Raw genomic sequence first — 23,840 nt, forward strand, 5'->3', positions numbered from 1 at the left:
AGCCTCAGCCTCCCGAGTAGCTGGGATTACAGGCACGCTCACCGTGTCCAGCTAATTTTTGTATTTTTAGTAGACACGAGGTTTCACCATGTTGGTGAGGCTGATCTTGAACTCCAGACCTCAGGTGATCTGCCTGCCTTGGCCTCCCAAAGTGCTGGGATTACAGGCGTGAGCCACCTCACTTGGCGGTTTTTTTTTTTTTTGAGACAGAGTCATTGTCACCGAGGCTGGATTGCAGTAGCGTGATCTCAGCTGACTGCAGCCTCCGCCTCCTGGGTTCAAGCCATTCTCCTGCCTCAGCCTTCCGAGTAGCTGGGATTAAAGGTGTGTGCCTCCATGCCAGCTAATTTTTGTATTTCTAGTAGAGATGGGGTTTTACCATGGTGGCCAGGCTGGTCTCAAACTTCATACCTCAAGTGATCCTCCTGCCTTGGCCTCCTAAAGTGCTGGGATTATAGGCATGAGCCACCAGGCCCAGTTAAGATGTTTATCTATAGTTGTAGTAAAGATTTAAATTATTTGAAGCATAGAGATAATTTTTTTATGTTTTATTTTCTAATGGTCATGGTAAGTCAAGTCATACTAAATACAAGATAGGATATAGTTTTAATTTATTGGCATTTAACAATTTGTATTGTTTAGGAGATACTAGAATGATCAATTGATTGAAAAATTCATCAGTGTGTTAATGAATTTTTTCACCCTTTTAGATATATGCCGAAAACATTTAGCATGAGTTGTATTTTAATACAAAACAATTTTCATTTTTTTTTTCAAATTGAGACAAAAACTAAGGCATTTTAAATATCTGTGCTCTAATAAAAATATATTAGAAATATTAATGATGCTGCTTTTTACACAGGAGAATACAAAGTTATACCTCAATTTACTTGAAATGGAATATAGTGGTGACCTCAAACAAAATGAAGAAAATATCCTAAATTGTTTTGACAAAGCTGTACATGGTTCATTACCTATTAAAATGAGAATTACATTTTCTCAGAGAAAAGTGGAATTTCTTGAAGATTTTGGTTCCGATGTTAATAAGTAAGATCTTAATTATATTACCTATTTGAATGATAAATGAGCATTGTTTTTGTATGGGGATTTGATGATTAGTATAGATTAATACATTGTTAAATTTTAAAATGTTCGCTTAGTTTACTTTTTCCTCAGATATATGTGGGGGTAAATTCAATTTTATAAATGTATATGCATTTAACAGGAAGACATACGGTTAGTCTTTCCTTCAAAACTATTTTCCCAATTTTAGAGTGACAATTTAAACCATGACTGAATGAGAGAAGGCAGGGAAGGAGCAATCCTGTGAAAGGGAAAGGGGATAAGGATTGAACCCTGAAACCCAAATATTTAATATATAGGTCAATAAAGATGGATAGGATTAATCTCCAGTAGGAGTGCTGTTTTCTAAGATTGGAGAAGAGGATGGATATGGTCCCACAGAACACGCCTAGTGGCCTCATCTTCATTTTAAAAGGCCGAAAGTTGAGGATGGTTGAAGAGAATGCTCCAGTGGATTTGGGAAAAGGACAAGTTTAAGATTTAATTTACTAAGAGTACAAGTATTGGCTAGAGCATTGCTGAAGTTCCAGTCTTACCTGATCTAGTAAGGAAATACCAGTTCCTGTTAGGCATGTGCCTTCTCTGATTATTCTCATTTAGATTTCTGTTGAAACCACTGTAGATAAACTGAGAATTAGTTGTATCTGGGTGTTTGTATATGTGTGTATATATTTTTGATGGCTGTGTAAAATTTCAGTGCAACTAATAGAACAGCTAATGTTTATATTAGTGTATTTTAATGTATTAATGTATAGATTTGCATGCTTGGCATGATGCCAAATGTTTTATATTAGCTATCTTGCAGAAAATTCATATCAGTAGAATGAGGGTATAGGGTTCTGTTCTCTTAATAGATGAGGAGAGGAATAAACAAAGATTAGGCATTTTTTCTGAGGTAATGTAGCTATTATTACACTGTGGAGCTTGGACTGAACCTACTTCAGTTTCTGCTCTTAACTGCTTGGGTGCTGTGTATTTAGTGTCTTATGTTTACACTGAAGAAGGTACACAAAAGATGAGATACGTAATTCTAGCTTCTAGTCTAGTTGAATGATATGATTAATAGAGGAAGTAAGTGTATGAGGTAGCAAGTAACTGCTAGGAGGGCTGTGATCTCTCTGTGGATCAGAATGGATTTGTCATGATAAGCTGAGCAGAGGACACAGTGGCGAAAGCAAGTTGAAGCTCATCTAAAAGTAACATCTGCTTCATTGGAGGTTTTTGTGAAGTAGTGGAAGCGTGATCTTGACTCTGTCGTGCATTGAAAGCTAGACTGAATTGATAGCACATGGAGTAGGCAGTTGATAGTACTAAGCTATTGGAATTTTGACCAGTGATGTTAAATGACATTATTTTAATTTGGCAAAAATAGGCAGACAAATTGGAGATTCAACACAAGTGTCATTTAGTCCATTGTAAGTATAGGGAATGGAGTGTCTATCAGAACTATGATTTTAGTAGTAGAAATTTTAAAAATAAAGGAGTCGCTTAGAAATTTTCTTTGGCAGTTTCTTAAGTAAAAATAACTTTAAATATTTAATAAAGTTTGTTTTTTATATATTCCAGATGATATGTTTTTCTTTGCTTTCAGGCTTCTGAATGCTTATGATGAACATCAGACACTCCTAAAAGAACAGGATTCTTTAAAAAGGAAAGCAGAAAATGGGTATGTCACTTTTTGCTAAGTCAAGAAGGGGTGCTTCATTATGGAAATGCCTTCAAAGACAAATGTTACTTTTGTTGTAATTTACATACTTTATTTTCATGATTTGAAAGTCATGAATGATTCAGAACTTCAGTAATACAAATGTATAGATAACATTCATCTATTCATTAAAGTTGTTATCTGTGGGAGTTTTGAAAGTTTCCATTTTGCCATTTTATAATAGATCAGAAGAACCAGAGGAAAAGAAAGCACACACAGAAGATACAACTTCATCATCTACACAGATGATTGATGGTGATTTACAGGCAAACCAAGCTGTATATAATTATAGTGCATGGTATCAAGTGAGTATGCATAATTATAATTCTTTGTTCATAGATGTTATTAGCATAAAATAGGATACTTTCTTTTTTAGAAAAAATGTTTTTGTTCCAATTGTATAATACATTCTTTGGTGGTTAAGTACTAGAATTTTTAGCAGTGAACACTTGCTTGTTTTCTTAAACATACCTGCTTTAATTATACTTTTACATACGGAACTCTGCCATAGTTCTAATATACTAACACACTTAATTTTTCCTTTCAGTACAATTATCAGAATCCTTGGAATTACGGACAATATTATCCTCCCCCTCCAACCTGATGGGAAAAATGTAAATTTCAAATGGAGTGTGTGAAAAGTATGAAATTATTATTTTTTTTAATGAGGGATGTAAACAATATAAGCTTGTATTTGAAAACCTGTCTTCCTTGTTTCTGTGTAACATGATTTGTTTAGTAATAGGGGAAAAATGTCAATTAGTAGCTTACCACAGATACTGATACTGTTTCCTACCATTTATAAAATTTACTTTTTATTGAAGAACTATTTTTTGATTTTTACATTAAGTGGTCTAGAATTCTTTTGCAATGCATTTGCAACAGAATTTTGTAGCCTTAAGGGGTAGGAAGAAAAACCTGACTGCAAATCATGTCAGTGTAGTACAAAATTCTGACAACACATAAGGGCTGGTTATTAAGGATTTACCTTTTTTTTTTTTTTAAAAAAAAAAAGGACTTTAACCTTTGCTATCAAGGTTTTGTCTGTTTCAGTTATACTTGTGAATTGTGATCTAACGGCAGAAAGGATACATTATTAAAATACTATGCCTTGGAATAGAGATTATAAATGAGAAAATGGAATGTTTGCATCCCTTTAAAAATGAAAATCATATCAAAAGTATGTTGTTTCAGGAGACTTTGTATTTAGAATATTCATGTAAAACTTGTGAACAAGCTTTCATTTTGATCAAACTGATCATCTTCATTTTTGTAATAAAATGGAAGACTCATCCAGTAATCGTTTATGAATTTATTTTGGGGGCATCAATTAATAATATTAACTTTATGTTCATCTTTATTAGTGGCTCATTGGTTTTGAAGTGCACTTTTCCTAAATTGAGGTATTGATCTTCATGCCAAGATTTCTTCCCTTTTAGCATTTTGTTTCCCCTCAAGCCCTATGCTTTGCCTTCTCATTATACAGGCAATCTGTCCAGATAATTTTACTGGGAGTTACTCCCTGGTTTGATGAGGTCCTTAGTTCCAGTTACCTAATCAGAACAATAATATATTAACACCAAACAAATCACAGTCAGATCAAGACAGTGGATAAATTTTTATTGAGCCACTTAGTTTACAACATGAGGTAAAAGGAAAAAGTTCTCCTTGACCAGTATTTTACACAGCTGTAGGAAAGTATTTTAGACTTCAGGGATTCATAAGGGATTACATCTCTCAAAAGCTGGGATCAGGTAAACAAATTTTATTAACTCCTTTAATTTTCCAGTTGACTCTTCCTTTACCATAGTAACAAGTTCTAACGAGTTATGTAAGTTTCTTCAAGGCCAAGTTTTATCATTGTTGCTAATATCCTTAGAGCTGAACTATTTCAGTCAATATCCACTAATTCCACTTCAAAAATGAGTTTTGCATTTGGTGGAATTCTGTTGAAGAAGTCAAGGTACATTTGATAAAAAGTGCCCCATAACCTTAGTATAGGATAGGCTGACTAGATAGGCTCACTAGATAAATTGAGCTTGGACTAGGATCCTCCTTACCTGGATGCTTTACAAGTACTCCTAAGGTAGCCACCACTTAGTGAAGACTATTAAGTACTCCAAAAAAAAAAGGTAATGTCATTCCAGCTGGGAAAATACACACACACACACACACACACACACACACACACACACATTCTAGCTGGGAAAATACACACACACACACACACACCCCCCGTATTAAACTTTTTATGAGGTAGTACGTAATATTTACTGTGCATTTTAAGATGCTAAGTTCAAGGCCAGGTATGGTACCTCACACCTGTAATCCCAGCACTTTAGGAGGCTGAGGCGGTGGATCACCTGAGGTCAGGAGTTCATGACCAGCCTGGCCAACATAGTGAAACCCTGTCTCTACTAAAAATACAAAAACTAGCCAGGTGTGGTGGTGCACACCTGTAGTTCCAGCTACTAGGGAGGGTGAGGCAGGAGAATTGCTTGAGCCTGGGAGGCAGAGGTTGCAGCAAGCTGAGATCACGATACTCCAGCCTGGGTGACAGAGTGAGACTCTGTCTCAAAAAAAAAAAAATAAATGCTAACTTAACAGTTACATAATTTGTATGTGCATCAGATTGGTCTTGAGATGCTTCTTTACATGGGAGAGGGAGCTGCTGCAGCTGACCATTTGATTTTTTTCCCCCCCGCGAGACAGAGCCTTACTCTTTTGCCCAGGCTGGAGTGCAGTGGCATGATCATGGCTCACTGCAATGTCTGCTTCCCAGGTTCAAGTGATTCTCCTGCCTCAGCCTCCAGGGTAGCTGGGATTACAGGCCTGCACCACCACGCCTGGCTAATTTGTGTATTTTTAGTAGAGGCGAGGTTTCGCCATGTTGGCCAGGCTGGTCTTGAACTCCTGACCTCACGTGATCTGCCTTCCTTGGCTTCCCAAAGTGCTGGGATTACAGGCATTAGCATGGCGCCCAGCCTGGCCATTTGATTTTGAAAAGCTAAGAGAGCTATTATATTCCCAAATATGTTTATCTGCTAAGACTACAGAAAGCTGCCTTCCAAAGGAATTGTTTTTTCAAACTTAATCTTACGGGTCCAAGAGGAATGGAACCAACAAAAGCCATAAACTACCTTCCCTCTTACCTACTGGATTGGTCTGGTCTTAATGGTCTGGAGTCATTCCTTATTCTTTTTTAAATGTTCATAAACTGGACTTTCAGTGAGTATTGTCATTAGTAGTAATAATAAATGCTTATGCTAACACTGTTGATTCTGTGGTCTCCTTCAGTTCACAACTGGTAATCTCCCACATCTATTCCATTTCTAAGCTTTGAATTTAATTGCCTGAAATTACATTGTACCATAAAATTACCATGAGCCATATTTGCATCCTACTTTGCTACAGTTTGTACTGGGCATGGTAACTTTTCTTAAACTTAAAAACATTAAGAATTGCTGCTTAAGCTTAAACTTCACAGTTAAGGTCTTGAAAGTTAAGAATTTGAATAAGAGAAACAAAAATTACAGCTGAGGTTTGAACTTTATACCAATAGAAAATACTATTGTCTATTGGAGGTGCTGACACATAAGCATCTAAAGATCAGGAAGACTAGTCTGGACAGGATTCTTGATCCAGAAGTTTGCCTAGACAGCATCTTTCACATCTTCAGGTGATCTACAGGTTTTTTTTTTTTTTTTTTTTTTTAATTATGAAGGGAAAAAAGGATACTTGGCATCAGGCTGTCCTTTCTTTCCATAAGCCCATTCTGGTTCAATCTCCAGTCGAGCCTTTTCTCCTTTACTCATAGTCAAGAGGGCTTCATCCCACTGAAGGCAAGAACAAAATAAAAACTAATGGTATTCTGCAAAAAGCACATGTAATACCAGGACAGTAAAGACAAGATTGTATGTTAAACACAGAATCTATTACTATAGATTTCACTATATTCTAAGGTAATGTACTTCAGTTGAGTCCCTAAATCTTTGTCTTCCATTTCTTCAATAGAAAAAAATAAGGGTATTTTAAGCAGGGCTTTTTTAATGTGAAAAGAACCTTTTGGGGCTCATGCCTGTAATCCCAGCACTTTGGGAGGCCGAGGTGGGCAGATCACTTGAGGTCAGGAGTTCGAGACCAGCCTGGCTAACATAGTGAAATCCCATGTCTACTAAAAATAAAATAAGCTGGGTGCGGTGGCGGGTGCCTGTAATCCCAGCTACTCGGGAGGCTGAGGCAGGAGAATCACTTGAACCCAGGAGGCGGGGGTTGCAGTGAACCAGGATTGTGTGACTGCACTCCAGTCTGGGCAAGAGAGGGAGACTCCATATCAAACAAAAACTTTTTGTAAACTGTAACATGCCATATATTATGAAAATCAGTTTGTTATTAGCACCATCATAAAAACAACCTGCAACGCTTTTACATCACAGGACAAACTTCACTTTATTTTTATTGGAATATAATGGCAAGTACTCACTGTAAAACTGTTTTAAGATTACCAAATTGTAATAGTGGAGTCATGTTGGCACATAAAATACAATTTTTTTCTTTTTTTTCTTTTGAGTTGGAGTTTCGCTCTTGTTGCCCAGGCTGGAGTGCAATGGTGTGATCTTGGCTCACCACAGCCTCTGCCTCCTGGGTTTAAGTGATTCTCCTGCCTCAGCCTCCCTAGTAGCTGGGATTACAGGAATGCCCAGTTAATTTGGGAAATATAATTTTTTTTTTTTTTTTTTTTTTTGAGACTGAGTCTGGCATCTCCTGACCTTGTGATCCGCCCGTCTCAGCCTCCCAAAGTGCTGGGATTACAGGCTTGAGCCACCGCGCCCGGCAGGAAATACAATTTTTAAAATGTTACGGCACTTTTGCAAAAGTGCAAAAGGTAAAACTAACTTTTCAAAGAAACAATAAAAGGCTTCTGGGTTGGCCTCTCCATATTTTCCAAATTTGGATCTTAAAGCTAGTTGCCACAAACAGTTAAGTTCACATCACCACAGGGATAATATTCCTAATACTATATGCTCTATTGAGATACAACAATCATATAAAGCTCAAGGGACAAAGTTATGGTGGTCACATTTGGAAAATAAGAATAAGGTAGACTAGCCGGACATGGTGGCTCACGCCTGTAATCCCAGCACTTTGGGAGGCTGAAGAGGGTGGATCACTTGAGGTCAGGAATCAAGAGCAGCCTGACCAACATGATGAAATCCCGTCTCTGCTAGGAATACAAAATTAGGTGAGAGGTGCATGCCTGTAATCCCAGTTATTCCGGAGGCTGAGGCAGGAGAATTGCTTGAACTCATGAGACAGAGATTGCAGTGAGCTGAGATTGCACCATTGTACTCCAACCTGGGCAACAAGAGCGAAACTCTATCTCAAAAAAAAAAACAAACAAACAAAACAAAACAAAAAAAACAGTATGGCAGACTAGAAGACATTTACCAGTATGCAAATAAGTTACAGAAATAGAAAAATAGTCCAATTTGATATATACTTGCTATCAACTTGGTATGGGCAGGTAACAATTTGTTTTTGAGATGGAGTCTCGCTCTGTTGCCCAGGCTGGAGTGCAGTGGCGTGATCTTGGCTTACTACAATCTCCACCTTCCGGGTTCAAGCAATTCTCCTGCCTCAGCCTCCCAAGTAGCTGGGACTACAGGCGAGTGCTACCACACCCAGATAATTTTTTGTATTTTTAGCAGAGACGGGGTTTCACAGTGTTAGCCAGGATGGTCTCGATCTCCTGACCTCATGATCCGCCCACTTCGGCCTCCCAAATTGCTGTAATTACAGGCTTCAGCCACCATGCCTGGCCGGGGCAGGTAACAATTATAAGTTATGCTCAACTAAACCTTTAGTTTCAAGATATTTTATGTTCTGTATATGATTGTCTGAACCATATCTTAGTTCCTATAACTGCATTTAAATAGGCATTTCAGTTACTGGTGTCTGATGTTCTGACAATAACAATTTAAAACAAACAATGGGCACAATGGGCAGGCCCTAGCATGATTCATAGAAGGTGACAGTCCATCCTGCTCTTTTATCTTCTTTTGTACACTGTAATGGTCAGTATGGGTCAAGCCTAACTTCCCCTTTTCTCAAAGTTTCTTTCTGTTCTCTCTCACATATAAGTGTAGGTTAAAGCATGCTTATGTTTGAATGATTTTCTGGTATTGCAGCCTATGTTGTATGAGGTGAAAAGGCTACAGAAACAAACTCTGCTTCTATGAGTACTTCAGTGGAACAGATATTTTACCTTTGCAAATTATATGTAAATGGTACAAACGTCCTGTAAGACGTTTTACAGGAAGCTTAAAGACAAATTTAGAGGGCCAAATGTTCTGACAAAGACTTACTTTATGAAGAAAAATAATAAAATGGGTACACATGGAAGGGACTATCATTTAAGCCCCTGTTGTATTAGGTACTTCCAAGTTATGCTCATTTAATCTTCTAACAGCCTTGAGGTAGGCAGTACTGTCCTCATTTTATAGATAGTGAAACTGAGACCCAGACAACTTGTGCAAGATCAGCTAGCAATGATTATACCGAATTTGTCAGACTCCAAAGTCTGTTTCCTTTGTATTATATCCCCAAACCTAATTATTTAAGGCACCATACCAGAAGCAGCATGTGCCAGAATATCTACTGATTCACTGGCATTCTTTACTTACTCCTCTGATAACTTTGCCTACTCCGACCTTAAAACTTAAAGGCTTGGCATTTTTCTTCTTCTTTGCACCTGTAAAACAGATTTTCCTTATAATTAATGATATACTCTAATTTATTATTAAGAAATTTCCATTGGAAATTATTAAATTCCAATGCAAAAATATAGTGGGAAGTCAGATCATCCATCAATAAAATTCTGGCTATAAAAATAATTACATTCTTAACAAAGGGTAGAAGGGCAGGACCTATACTTATATCACAAAACAGCATACTATCCTGCCTTTTCTACTCAAATACTAATGCCTTACTTTTGGACATTAACCAGGTTTAGACTGAGATTCCTTATCTTTTGCTTTCCAATGAACAAGAGGTCTTTAGCCAGCCAATAATCAGGGAACTGAAGACCTCTTCCAAGTAGATCTTAGGGGGAAGTATGTCTGGATAAAAGTAGGTGACAGTCAGGAAAAAGGTACTGCTAACTACTCATCTGTCTGCCACCCAAGTATTTCGAATCTCTTTAAGCCAAAATCGTAAGATTACATTTAGACTTACTTGTTTGAATATTAGTATCAAAAACAGTCCCATCTTGTAGTGTTCCTGTATACCAGCAATGAACAACATCTCCCTTTTTGGGAAAGTTGGTTTTATCTCCCTTTTTCAGAACAGATTTAGTATATTTTGGTGGACCCTAAAAACAAAACACAACACACACACACAGAGTTATTAATTTGTGTACTTTAAAAGAATGACAAACAATAGCCAACAATGACCAACGTCAGTTTAAAGAGTTTGATGGATTTGGTAATAAATAAACAAACAAAACACTCAGTATCTAATTTCAGGGCTGTGATGTGACTATTAGTAACTTACACATCTATAATTTCAAATAACTTCCAGCTTCTTTGGAAGCCTCAATTCTTCTAATAAGATTCTGTTAATTACTCACCAAACCATAACATGATTTCAGTTATTTCCTAAAGTTACAAAAAATTACTATTTAATTCCTATGAAATCATAAGGCATTAAAATAAGGGATGGTGACTTCCTCCCACAAAGATTTGAACTGTTTTAGCAGCAATAATTGATATTACTAGGTGTTTTTATTATATCCAATTAGAATGAATACAGTGATATTGCCTCTGACCCTGATTTGGAAAATAAATTCACACAATGGATGACATTACCTAAAGAAATAACAGGCATATTTCCTAGAACAAAGTAGGATTATCAGGGTCTTCTAAAAAAAAGGTTACAGATTAATCTGATCAATAGTAATTCATATATGAGAGGAAAGCAGACAGAGGAACTGTCAAGAATCTTAGGGAGTTAATTAAAAAAAAGAGGTGTACCAAATTTAAAAGTATCCTCCTTACCTGATATGTATTTGGTTTCTAAATTCAGACCAAATTCAGAGGGATCTGCATTATCCAAATCTGTATTTAGTTTCTAAATTTCATAAAATAAATAACAAAGGTGTGGGTGGATACCAAATATTTCAAATCTATTAGTTCCTGAGTTTGAAAAGCAAGATAAAGTGTTTTCTTTATTCCTGGCCTATTTCTTTTTTTTTTTCTTTTTTTCTTTTTTTTGAGATGGAGTCTCACTCTCGCCAGGCTGGAGTGCAACGGTGTGATCTCGGCTCACTGCAACAACCTCTGCCTCCTGGGTTCAAGTGATTCTCCTGCCTCAGCTTCCCGAGTACCTGGGACTACAGGCTCCTGCCACCATGCCCCACTCATTTTTTGTATTTTTAGTAGAGACACGGTTTCACCATGTTGGCCAGGATGTTCTCAAACTCCAGACCTCGTGATCCGCCCGCCTCGGCCTCCCAAAGTGTTGGGATTACAAGTGTGAGCCACAACGCCTGGCCTATTCTTGATCTATTTCTAATTGGTCAAGGTATGCAAATTTTTATTCACTTTCATTTCCCTAGCTGAAGGTTTTATCCTTTTCCAAAACTTGTAAGTAAAAATATCTGTGCTGGGTGCAGTGGCTCACACCTGTAATCTCAGCACTTTGGGAGGCCAAGGTGGGTGGATCACTCGAGGTCAGGAGTTTGAGATCAGCCTGGCCAACATGGTAAAACCCCATCTGTATTAAAAAATTAGGTGGGTGTGGTGGCGTGTGCCTGTAATCCCAGCTACTCGGGAGGCAGAGGCAGGAGGATCACTTGAACCCAGAAGGCGGAGGTTGCAGTGAGCCGAGATAGCACCACTGGGCCACAGAGCGAGACTCCATCTTAAAAAAAAAAAGTCTGATCTCCTTGCAAATAGTCTACCTCTTGGACAAAAGATTCTCTCCCTGACCAAACCCTAGCTAGGATCCTCTGAGCCCTCTTCTCCACAAGGCTTCAACCTTGCACTATAAAGATCTGAACAAACACAAGTTTCAAATAGCTCAATGCCTTATTCCTAGGAGGACCTGATCTCTCCTTAAAGTGCCTGCCCAAGAAAACTTAAGGCCGCCAAAAAAATTTACTGTTTGTTCCAGCCAACGCCTGAAGATGAAGATATGACCCTGTCTCTAAGTCTCTATGGGAGCCTAACTTTGATAAGCACCAGTTGGCAAACTCAGATAGGTTTCTTATGGACCGACCCCCACTTCCTACTTTTTGTAATTTTTCACTTCCCTAACTCTGCTTAAATCCCTCCCTACTCCCTCATTCTTTTTTTTTTTTTTTTTTTTGAGACGGAGTCTCGCTCTGTCTCCTAGGCTGGAGTGCAGTGGCGCCATCTCGGCTCACTGCAAGCTCCACCTCCCGGGTTCACGCCATTCTCCTGCCTCAGCCTCCCAAAGTAGCTGGCACTACAGGCGCCCGGCTAATTTTTATTTGTATTTTTAGTAGAGATGGAGTTTCACTGTGTTAGCCAGGATGGTCTCGATCTCCTGACCTTGTGATCCTCCCGCCTCGGCCTCCCAGTGCTGGGATTACAAGGTGAGCCACGGGGCCCGGCCCCTTCATTCTTTTAAAAGGCCCAGTTACCTCTCCACAAATCAGACAGGAGTTCAGCTCTTTCCCCTACTGTCAGTAGGCTGAATAAAATCTGTTTTCACCACTTTAATGTCCAATTGTGTTTATCACTGACACCTTCAGTCAGTCTTCTACTCAACTGCTAGAGTGATATTAACAATTACTGCTTATAGTTTTGTGTCCAAAGGCCTAAACCATTCAGGATCTTAATCTATCCCTCCCTAAAGCTCCAGAATTCTATCAGCCTTTGAACTCTTGTCTCTTCCATGACCTTCTCAGTAGAGCAGGTGCACATGGCATATAAATCTTTCAATTGGCCGGGTGCAGTGACTCACACCTGTAAACCCAGCACTTTGGGAGGCCCATAAGGGTTGATCACCTGAGGTCAAGAGTTCAAGACCAGTCTGGCCAACATGGTGAAACCCCAATTTCTACTAAAAATACAAAAATTCACTGGGCATGGTGGCAGGCGCCTGTAATCCCAGCTACTTAGGGGGCTGAAGCAGGAGAATCGCTTGAATCCAGGAGGCAGAGGATGCAGTGAGCCAAAATTGTGCTACTGAATTCTAGCCTGGGCGACAAGAGTAAAACTCTGTCAAAAAAAAAAAAAAAAGGAAATATTTCTATATATATATTTTTTCCTTTTTTAAGAGACAAAGTTTCAGTGTTGTAAGGCTGGAGTGATCATTCCACTGCAAAATACTGAGATATTTTACATTGGTGCAATCACGGCTCACTTAAAGGCTCAAGCAATCCACCTGCCTCAGCTTCCCAAAATGCTGGATTACAGGCGAGAGCCACTGTGCCTGCTTAATAATATTTCAAAAGTATAAAAACATTACTGTCTGTAAGGGAGCAATGAAAGGGAGAATGGCATGAAATAAGGCTAGAAAAATATGTAGGACATGCTAGAATCTGGGTTTTTATCTTTAGGACATTAGCCAATTAAGAGTTTTAAATAGAGAAGTTACAGAATCAGATATTTATTTATTTATTTATTTATTTATTTATTTATTTATTTATTTATTTCTGAGACCGAGTCTCACTTTGTTGCCCAGGCTGGAATGCAGTGGCATGATCTCGGCTCACTGTAACCTCTGTCTCCCAAGTTCAAGCAATTTTCCTGCCTCAGCCTCCCGAGCAGCTGGGACTACAGCCTTGAGCCACCACACTTGGCTAATTTTTGTATTTTTAGTACAGATGGGGCTTCACCATGCTGGCCAGGCTGGTCTCGAACTCCTGACCTCAGGTGATCTGCCTGCCTCAGCCTTCCAAAGTGTTGGGATTACAGGCGTGAGCCACAGTGCCCAGCCAGATTTGTGTTTTAATCACTGTGACTGAAATATAAAGAACGACTTGGGAAGCAAAAGTAGAAGTGGAGAGACTTGTTAGGAAAAAAACTATTATAGTAGTTTAGGTTTAGACCAGGGTGCTAACAGTGAGGATGACAAAACATGAATGGCTTTGGGATATATTTTGGAGGCAGAATCACCAGAAGTTGGTAATGACTACATATGAAGTTGTTATCAAAGATGAAGTTATCAAATTTTTTGTTTGAGTACTTTTATACTAACTTCTAATTGCTAAGTGTGAGTTTCTTCGCAACTTATATTTTCTCTCCTGTACAATGCTCATTCATACCTTGAAAATTTTCCTCAACGCTATTTAATATATAATAGACAATAAATACATTGACAGTGACTGATTTAAAGTTCCGTAAGAGCTATTAGACAACAGTCTTTATATTAAAATAAAGGTAGAAATAAATAATACAGATACAATGTGCTTTGGAATGTATGCGGTTATGCATATATACAGCAAAGCCTCACATGGTAAAAATCCAGAGGAAGCAATGAGCCCAGGAGCTGGGTCTTAAAGGGAGCACAGAACTGACAAATAGGGAAGTAAAAGAACACTGTAAGGAAGAAATAAAATATGGAGGTAGGAAAGGGCATGATTTAGTAGACAATGAGCAGACATTTGTGGTCAAAGAAAAAAAAATTTTTTTTTCTGAGACAAGGTCTTACTCTGCTGCCTAGGCTGTAATGCAGTGGTACAATCTTGTCTCACTGCAATCTCTGGCTCCCAAGCTCAAAGGATCCTCCCTGCTCAGCCTCCTGAGTAGTTGGGACTACAGGCACACGCCACCATGCCTGGCTACTTTTTTTGGTACAGACAGATTTCGCCATGTTGCCCAGGCTGGTCTTGAGCTCCTGGGCTCAAGTGATCCACCTTCCTCAGCCTCCCAAAGTGCTGGGATAATAGATGTGAGCCGCTGCACCTGGCCAAGAATATGTCCATACAGGCTGGGCGCGGTGGCTCACACCTGTAATCCCAGCACTTTGGGAGGCCGAGGTGGGTGGATCACGAGGTCAGGAGTTCGAGAATAGCCTGACCAACATGGTGAAACCCCGTCTCTACGACAAACACAAAAATTAACCAGGCGTGGTGGCGTGCGCCTGTAATCCCAGCTACTCAGGAGGCTAAGGCAGGAGAATTGCTTGAACCTGGGAGGTGGAGGTTGCAGTGAGCCGAGATCACACCACTGCATTCCAGCCTAGGCGACAGACTGTCTCAAAAAAAAAAAGAATACGTCTATAGAAACATGGAATATGGAGCTTAGCAGCGGCCACATTTTGGAAGGCTTTGAATGCCAAGAATAAGAAATTTGGATATATATTGAAGACCAGTGGTGACCAATAACAATGGGAGTCACAAATGTAATTTTAAGTTCCTAGTAGCTGCACTTAAAAATGTAAAAAGAAAGATGAAGTATGTCTATGCCAGGCAGTGGTATGCCTGTAGTCCCAGTTATTCTGAGTATTCTGAGGCAGGAGGATTGCTGGAGCCCAAGAGTTCGAGTCCAGCCTGGACAACACAGCATGACCCTGTCTTTTTTTTTTTTTTGAGACTGAGTCTCGCTCTGTTGCCCAGGCTGGGGTGCCGTGGCATGATCTCAGCTCACTGCAACCTCCGCCTCCTGGGTTCAAGTTATTCTCCTGCCTCAGTCTCCCAAGTAGCTGGAATTACAGGTGCACGCCATCATGCCCAGCTAATTTTTGTATTTTTAGTAGAGACAGGGTTTCACCATGTTGGTCTCAAACTCCTGACCTCAAGTGATCTGCCCCCCTCAGCCTCCCAAAGTGCTGGGATTACAGGCACGAGCCACTGTACCTGACTGACCCTGTCTTTTTTTTTTTTTTTTTGAGAGAGTTTCACTCTTGTTGCCCAGGCTGGAGTACAATGGCACGATCTCGGCTCACCACAACCTCCGCCTCCCGGGTTCAGGCAATTCTCCCACCTCAGCTTCCCGAGTAGCTGGGATTACAGGTGCATGCCACCACACCTGGCTAATTTTTTGTATTTTTAGTAGAGACAGGGTTTAACCATGTTGTCCAGGCTGGTCTCGAGCTCCCAACCTCAGGTGATCTGCCCGCCTCGACCTCCCAAAGTGCTGGGATTACAGGCGCGAGCCACCACGCCCGGCCTCCCAACCGACCCTGTCTTAGAAAAATAAAATACAAATTTTTAAAATGAAAAACTGTCTTATTTAAACTAAAACATCCCAAATACCATCATTTCAATAAGTAATCAATATAAAAAATACTGAGATATTTTACAATCTTTTTTTAAAAAAAGAAACGTCTAAATCACACCTTTGAAACTGAGTACATATTTTACTCTTAAAGCACATTTCAGTTCAAAGTAGCTAAAGCACTCTGTAGCCACATATGGTTAGTAACTATCATACTGAACCGGACAATTCTAGACAGCACTCAATTACTGAATATATTCTTCAGCAGGGTGTGGTTTGGAAAAGTATTGTTTTAGAAATATTATTAGAATACCCATTTTGTTGCTGACTGGATAAAGAAAGAGAAGGGAGGCAAGAAATGAACAATGTTTTTAACATTCCAGGTATGAGGCCTTGCTTTGAATGCTTGAAAATGGAAAAGGAATGAACATTTAAAATAAAAGGAAGATGTTTGAGAGCATTACTCTTGAAGGAGACATGAGAAAGAAAAAGGAACGAAAAATTCAGAGAAATTTTAAGCTCAGAAGAAGGGAATGGTAATGGCTAGACATTCACATTTTGGCAATATAGAACACAGGAGCATATAATGAGAAGGGAGGCCAGGCACAGTGGCTCACACCTGTAATCTCAACACTTTGGAAGGCCGAGGTGGGCGGATAACCTGAGGTCAGGAGTTCAAGCCCAGCCAACATGGAGAAACCCCATCTCTATTAAAAATACAAAACTCAGTTGGGTGTGGTGGTGCCTGCCTGGAGTCCCAGCTACTGGGGAGGCTGAGGCAGGAGAATCACTTGAACCCAGGAGGTGGAGGTTGCTGTGAACCAAGATGGCACCTCTGCACTCCAGCCTGTGCGACAGAGTGAGACTTTGTCTTAAAGACAAAAAACAAAAACAAAAACAGAGAAAGGAGTAAGAAGAGACTGAGAATTTGTGAGAAAATGTCAAATACATTATGTGAGCAATGAGCAATGTGATGGAGAATTGGGCAAAGGATAGTATAAATGTTGAGTAGCAATGAAACTAGAAAACATGCTTGGCTAATATTAAGCATGAATTTATACCAGGCTCAAAAGGTTTTATGATTATGTGTGTATAATGCCTGCTCTCCAGTCCCAAAGCATAAAGACAGAGAGTAAACAATGAGGGTTAGCAAGGAAATGGACAAGAGGCTTTCGAATCTAGGATGCTAGGAAAACAGTCACAGTATGTAATTGGGCTCAGGCTGGCCAGTTAAATGAAGAGATTTTAAATAAAATGATATAGTTTAGGACCCTCATAAGCTCTCTCTAGATTGTCTCTAGCTCTTATGAACTTACCTTTTAATTTATTTGTAACTTCTTAACTCCTTAATGAAATACTGTATGTCTCCTAAAACTATCCTTATTCAAATTTCCTGGACGGTAAACTATGTTGCCAGTTGCTTCTGAAATCTTTCAATAATAATTGCTCCATTTACCTTAGTAGCTACTCAATAGATATAACATTTATCAAATGTTAATTGTGATAAACTTTAAAATTGCTTTATGTGCACATATACCTATAAACATTAATTTCTGCTTTTTAGCCAATAGGAAAAGATCATGCAAAATTAACTAGCTTTAATCAAATAAACATCTATAATTGTATAACTGAATTTATACTTTCCACAAATACCCAAAAGCCACACTGTCATCAATAGCCTCACCTCTTTACAAGAACTAAATATAGATTATTATCACTGATACTAAGACTGCTGGCAATGAGTGAGCTTATATAGTAACGTATTATCAGAAATTACAAGATTATAACCAATTCAGCTCTGCTAGGTCAGTTCTTAGTAGCTGATCTTAGCTCTACTAAGGCTGTCAATTTGCAGGAATGAATTAATCTGGTTCTTCAAACCTTTGTACCAAAATATAAAACCTGAGTTGGGAAAACTGAGACAGATGAACCCACAACCTGCAGCCAAGCCTGGATTATTTCTATTGCCAGGGACACCATGTACATTAGAAAAAGCTAAAAATAATCAAAGAAAATGTATGTCATTTAGTCCAAGTTGGCCATAGAATCAAGGCCTTAAAATAGCTTTGAAAGCTCAGAAGGTCTGGACAGATGTGGAGGCAATATTAAATACAATATCAGAAGTGTTTCAAAGGATAGGCTAATAACTGTAAAGTACTAGTTCTTAGCATTATTTCTGTCTCAGTACACCTAAGGGAAACGGCACACTCCACTAAGTGTTTGGCTCACTGAAAGTGGTCATACTCAACCACCTTTCACTACGAGAAACTAGTGCAAATAATAAAGAAATAATACAATTTCTAGAATCCACATGATAAAATAAAAAAATACTATATACAGACCTCATCCAGGGTCTCTTCAGACTTGGTTTCTTTGGGTTTATCTTCATTAAGCTTCACATTTTTTACTTGCTCAGACACTTTACTTATACTTTCAGTACCCTTAAAACGCTGTAAGGAAAATGTTCTAACATCATACTCAGGACAGGCTAAAACCAAGGAGCAACATCAAGATTTTCAGCCTCTCAATTAAATGAACATCTGCATAATAAATACAGGTTGTATAACACAATTGTGAATAAATGGTCTAAGGAAACAAAGAGCAAAGAAATAATTTTGTTCATAATTTATTTTTAAACAATAAATTATTACCCTCAAACCAGCTTACAATATAAATTCTGAAATGAGAACCATGACCTTAGAAAGGCCAACGCATACCCAGAGATATAAACACTATTCAAATAACTCCTAAAGATTTTTTTCCTGTGGAAGATATTCATTTCATAGTAAACAAATATGGGAGAATGTCTTAAAATTTATTTTTGTAAAGGCTCAGCCTAAATGTAAACCAGACTTTAAATTCATTAGTGAAATGGAAACTTATTTTCTGTATAACATTTAATATATATAATAAAATGACAAAATACATTTAATATACACCATATGCTAAAGTAATATGGTAATACTACTGATCTAATGAATTTATAAATTCAGTAGCCGTAAGAATTTATTGTCTCAATTTAAGCCACAAAATCTAGACCCTTTGAAAATACTGAAACATTCTGCCATACTGCAGATTAGCCTTGCTAGATTTGACAGCCTGACCACTTACGATAATAGTTCAGAAAAATTACAGGTGGAAAAGCTCTAACACATTCAGCAAAGAAATGCATTTTAAACATCTTTTTTGGAAATAAAATTTCAAAAGTGATGTTCTGTGAACAGAATCTAACAATACTCACCTTAGTTTCAAAAAGATGGTTATAGGCTGTAACCAAGTGGTCCTTGTTAGCTGTCTTGGCCACATTTTTAATGTTTCCTAATAATTTATGTTCTGCAAGAAACTATAAGGAAAAAAGCTGGGTAATCAAGATAACTTCTCCGGAGTAAGAAGTGTCTAACATTAGAAAACGACCCTTTTATGTTAGCAGTTGTGTTTTCAATACTGCTAGTATTGAAGAAGAAATAAACCCTATAGTTTATACTCTACTTCATTATAAAAAAATGTAAGATAGATTTTTTAAAAATTGGGTATTTATAAGAATTCGTCACAAGACTGGAACTGCAGTGTTATGTACTGAACACAGTGGTTCATCCTAACCTTTTTCCTGTCAACACTCACGAAAAATAACATTTATACAGCAAGTATACTGTGGTGACTTGAGTCAGTTGCTTACTGCAGGAGGATACTTGGATACAGTCCTTGAGAGTCTCCAGCCAGGTTGGGCATAGCTATCCTGAGGCATCTGTAACCCATTCCTAGCAGACTAGGAAGAGTCACTGTTACACACGCATGTAACGTAGGTATGTTGAGATTGCTATGCTTAACGTTTTATATATATAATTGCTAAGTGTATTGGCTGTGGAGTCATATTATCTAGGTTAAAATCCTAGCTGACTGGGCTGGGCACAGTGGCTCATACCTGTAATCCCAGCATTTTGGGAGGCTGAAGCAGGCAGATCACCTGAGGTCAGGAGTTTTGAGACCAGCCTGGCCAACGGAACAAAACCCCATCTCTACTAAAAATACAAAAATTAGCCGGTCATGGTGGCACATGCCCGTAGTCCCAGCTCAGGAGGCTGAAGCAGGAGAATTGCTTGAACCTGGGAGGTGAAGGCTGCAGTGAGCCGAGATTGCACCACGGCACTCCAGCTTAGGTGACAGAGCAAGACTCTGTCTCAAAAAAAAAAAAGAAAAAAAAAAAAATCCTAGCTGTCTGACACTAGACAAGGGACTAAGCTTGTCTGAAGACTCAGCCTCCATATCTGTAGTGGAAGATTAATAACAGCGTCTATGTCAAAGAGTTGATATAAGGATAAAGTGCAAAAATCCATTTAATGCATTTAGCATAGAGCCTGTCACACAGTAAGAACTTAATAAATATTGGAATTATGATTAATACTGTATTTAATAACTCAAGGTAACAGCAGAATTCCTTTTCTCTCAAATATAAGACTGCTAAGATGGCAGAGGGACACTAAAACACTACTGCTGAAATAGCAAGTCACAATATATCTTTATCTCAAAATCACGTAATTGTGAGGATTTCCATAACTTCTTTGTTTCCTTATTTTATTCTGCTTCTTTTTCTGCCTTGTGGTCCTTGCCTAATTCCTAATTTTGTTACCTTCTCAAAGTTGTCCTTTGGCATCTTCTAAGCTTTTGAGAAAACAGTTAACATTATTAGCAGTCAACAGCTAACACTATCACTATTGTTTTTTTTTTTTTTTCTTTTGGTTTTTCTTTCAAAGATATGTTCTAAATAACAGCTGATGGGGAAAGGAGACAAAGTTGATTAAACGGAAGTAATCAGTTACCTTTAGCACGCTGGTGGTTTCTTGTTAAAAGATTCCAGAAAATACCCAAAGCATAAAAGCATAAACATCTCTTTGATATCTTATGATTAATAAAATAATTATTGTCAAGTATAGGTCTAAGTGTTAATGATCACTGGAGATTATTATTATTATTTTTTGAGACAGAGTGTAGCTCTGTCGCCCAGGCTGGAGTGCAGTGGTCCAATCTCGGCTCACTGCAACCTCCACCTCTTGGGGTGAAACGATTCTCCTGCCTCAGCCTCCCGAATAGCTGGGATTAGAGGTGCCCGCCACGAGGCCCATCTAATTTTTTTTGTATTTTTAGTGGAAATTAGGTTTCACCACGTTGGCCAGGCTGGTCTTGAATGCCTGGCCTCATATGATTTGCCCGCTTTGGCCTCCGAAAGTGCTAGGATTACAGGAACCAGCCACCATGCCCGGCCGAGACTATGCATTTAAAAGATTAATATCATTTTGATAATCCCAGTCTGTTAAAATTGTTCCATGTGGCCCAGTTTTACATACGATTTCACATGGCATGATTTGTTTCATAAGAATATGATGGATGAAGTACATGACTGAGGTATTATTAAATGTTAATATGTCTATTCTGAAATACGAATTGGCTTAAGAGAAAATAGTTCCATTAAAATGGGGTAAGATTCCCGATGCCTGTTCTTTCTTTTTCACCCTTGTACCTCCAAACATTGAGAATAGTTCCTGTTACAGATGTTGTATTAACATCTGCTAAACTAATCTAAGATGCAGATGCCAGGATAATGATTCAGGAAGAAGGAACTGAAGTTGGAGAGTTCTTGTATCTCCCCGTCATGACGGCCGCCCAAAATGAAAATAAAATATAAGCTTCTCAAAATAACCCAGAAACAGTGGCTCAGGCCTGTAACCTCAGCACTTTGGGAGGATCACGAGGTCAGGAGATCGAGACCTTCCTGACTAACACGGTGAAACCCCGTCTCTATTAAAAATACAAAAAATTAACCTGGCGTGGTGACACGCGCCTGTAGTGCCAGCTCCTCGGGAGGCAGAGGCAGGAGAATGGTTTGAATCCGGGAGGCGGAGGTTGCAGTGAGCCGAGATCGGGACACTGCACTCCAGCCGAGGCGACAGAGACTCCGTCTCAAACAAACAAAAAACCCAGAAACAAATTTTCTAAATGAAAAGTTTAGAATTTTTAAAACTGTATAGAAAACACAAGCAGGCTGCCGCTTGTAAGAGAATGCTGCGTGCACAACTATTCCAGCAATTTAAGAGATGCCCGAATGATCTTAATTTCCAAAGGAAAAACAAGCGTGACAAAAATAACTTGACTATAGACGGATGGTTAAGATGGAGACTATGCTGACAAATGGAGAGCGTACAGTATAAAGAATTCCAAATAAATTTTTTAGTCTGTTTATAACAATGACAGACCACCGCACAAGAGAAATGTGAATGTAGCTCCCTTAAAGTATAAAGGCGAAAAGGTCATTTAAAGGGTCGATATGTTAAAACAAAACTTTAGCCACAACCTACGGATTTTTAAAAAATCACACGCATTAATGTTCTGTATCTAGTAAATTGTTAAGAAAAGCAAGTTGGATACACCGTTCCCACAGAAATCTTCCCGTCCCTTCCCATTTCCCTAGTAGCCGGCGCCCCACTCCCAGGAGTCTCATCCACACCACTATTCCTCGGCCTCCCCGCCCTTGCCCCCAGTATCTTCGGGTTCCTATTTTTCTGGCCTCCACCCCCACTCAAGGATCCCAATGAGGTTCTAACTCTACAATTGCAGCCTGTGTGCTCCAAGAGATAAAGCTGCTCCCCTGCCCCAGCAGGGCACGCCCGAGGGGCGGGAGCGAGGCCCAAAGCACACCCTGGGCCGCTCCGGCCTTCCCGGCCACCGGCCGCGGGAAGACGAGGGCGGGGGCACAGAGGAATACGGAATGTATGGGCATCTCCAGGGGGGTGAGGCGTCCCTCAGCCGCACCAGCCCGGCCGCCCCTACGCCTCCGGTACCGAATCTGAACCGTGTTCCTGCAGAAACTTGATAATGTCCTTCTTGGGCAGCTGCTCACTGCGCAGCTGCTCCACGGTCCACGCCCGCTGTGGAACAGCCGCCGCCATCTTCCCCCGCTGCCTCCGCTTTACTGAGCCAGCCCGCCGCAGTTCGGCATCGCCCCGCCCCCCAGGGCGGGGCATGACCACTCACGGAGGTCGAGGGGCGGGCCACTGCGCTAGCAGTCGGGATTGGGGCTTGTTTTTGAGTGACGTCAAGGATGTGCTATGAGGGTTTCTTTGTTCAGTCCAGGTTAAAAAACCTCCCGCGGTCGTCTCTGCAGTAGGCTGAGTTGAAGACCGCTAGCGATCTTCGATTCTGAGTTAGACCCCCTGTGAAGAGACCTCTGAGGGTAGCGACATTTATCAACCATTACCCACATGTATTACCTACGGCAGCTATGCCTTTAAAGTTCAGTCTATAACCTGTTAAAATAAAACAGCAATCAGGCTCCTTACTTCGTTTTATCTAGTTCTAGCCAAAAAATTCACACCTAAACTGCTTCAGTCCTTGTCGATCCGAAAATCCATATCCTATCATCTCCCTTTTAAAGATCACACAACTGAAACTTAAATACAAACTGCCCATCCCCTTCCCTCCATACAAATACGAGAAAGTTTGTCCAACACGAAGTTCAGAAACTTGAATACACAATTTATAAAGAAGCTGCACTAAGGATGCCACTTGCTGATGAGAATGAGATTATTAATGCTCGTAACTCTGTGATGTATATTTTTTCTCAGTGCACGGGGAAACAGATTTACAGAGGTTACTCAAAGTCAGGTTGAGAGAGAAGTCAGGAATTGTTTGATATAGAAATCTTTGTTAGAGTGGAATAATTGCACACCGACATTTATTATAATTCTATCAATAATAAAGATTTAATAGTTGAACATTAGGACTCCTTACTTAAAAAAATCTAGGCAGACTCTGGGCATGTTGCCTATGAGTTAGCTCTGCTATGCAAGGAGCATTAAAACATAAAAAATTCT

The 23,840-nt window shown here is 39.4% G+C and overlaps 2 protein-coding genes across 2 annotated transcripts in view; one reads left to right on the forward strand and one right to left on the reverse strand.

The window, feature by feature from the left end:
- The window catches only part of PRPF39 (pre-mRNA processing factor 39), a 32,006-nt gene extending 27,918 nt beyond the window's left edge, over positions 1–4,088 (forward strand). The window contains exons 11-14 of the mRNA XM_025391904.1: positions 863–1,047; positions 2,675–2,749; positions 2,973–3,093; positions 3,336–4,088. Coding sequence (XP_025247689.1) covers positions 863–1,047; positions 2,675–2,749; positions 2,973–3,093; positions 3,336–3,392 — 438 coding nt within the window. The 3' untranslated portion in view covers positions 3,393–4,088. The remainder of the gene's footprint in view (positions 1–862; positions 1,048–2,674; positions 2,750–2,972; positions 3,094–3,335) is intronic.
- On the reverse strand, positions 4,086–22,995 carry FKBP3 (FK506 binding protein 3). The gene is made up of 7 exons (XM_025391905.1): positions 22,809–22,995; positions 19,217–19,318; positions 18,318–18,425; positions 10,022–10,157; positions 9,472–9,539; positions 6,527–6,624; positions 4,086–4,734 (listed from the first exon to the last, which is right to left on the reverse strand). The coding sequence occupies exons 1-7, from the start codon at positions 22,989–22,991 to the stop codon at positions 4,680–4,682; spliced, it is 750 nt and encodes a 249-aa protein (XP_025247690.1). The 5' UTR covers positions 22,992–22,995; the 3' UTR covers positions 4,086–4,679.
- Positions 22,996–23,840: the final 845 nt, after the last annotated feature.

This window comes from Theropithecus gelada, chromosome 7b, assembly GCF_003255815.1.
Source record: "Theropithecus gelada isolate Dixy chromosome 7b, Tgel_1.0, whole genome shotgun sequence".
Lineage (NCBI taxonomy): Eukaryota > Metazoa > Chordata > Mammalia > Primates > Cercopithecidae > Theropithecus > Theropithecus gelada.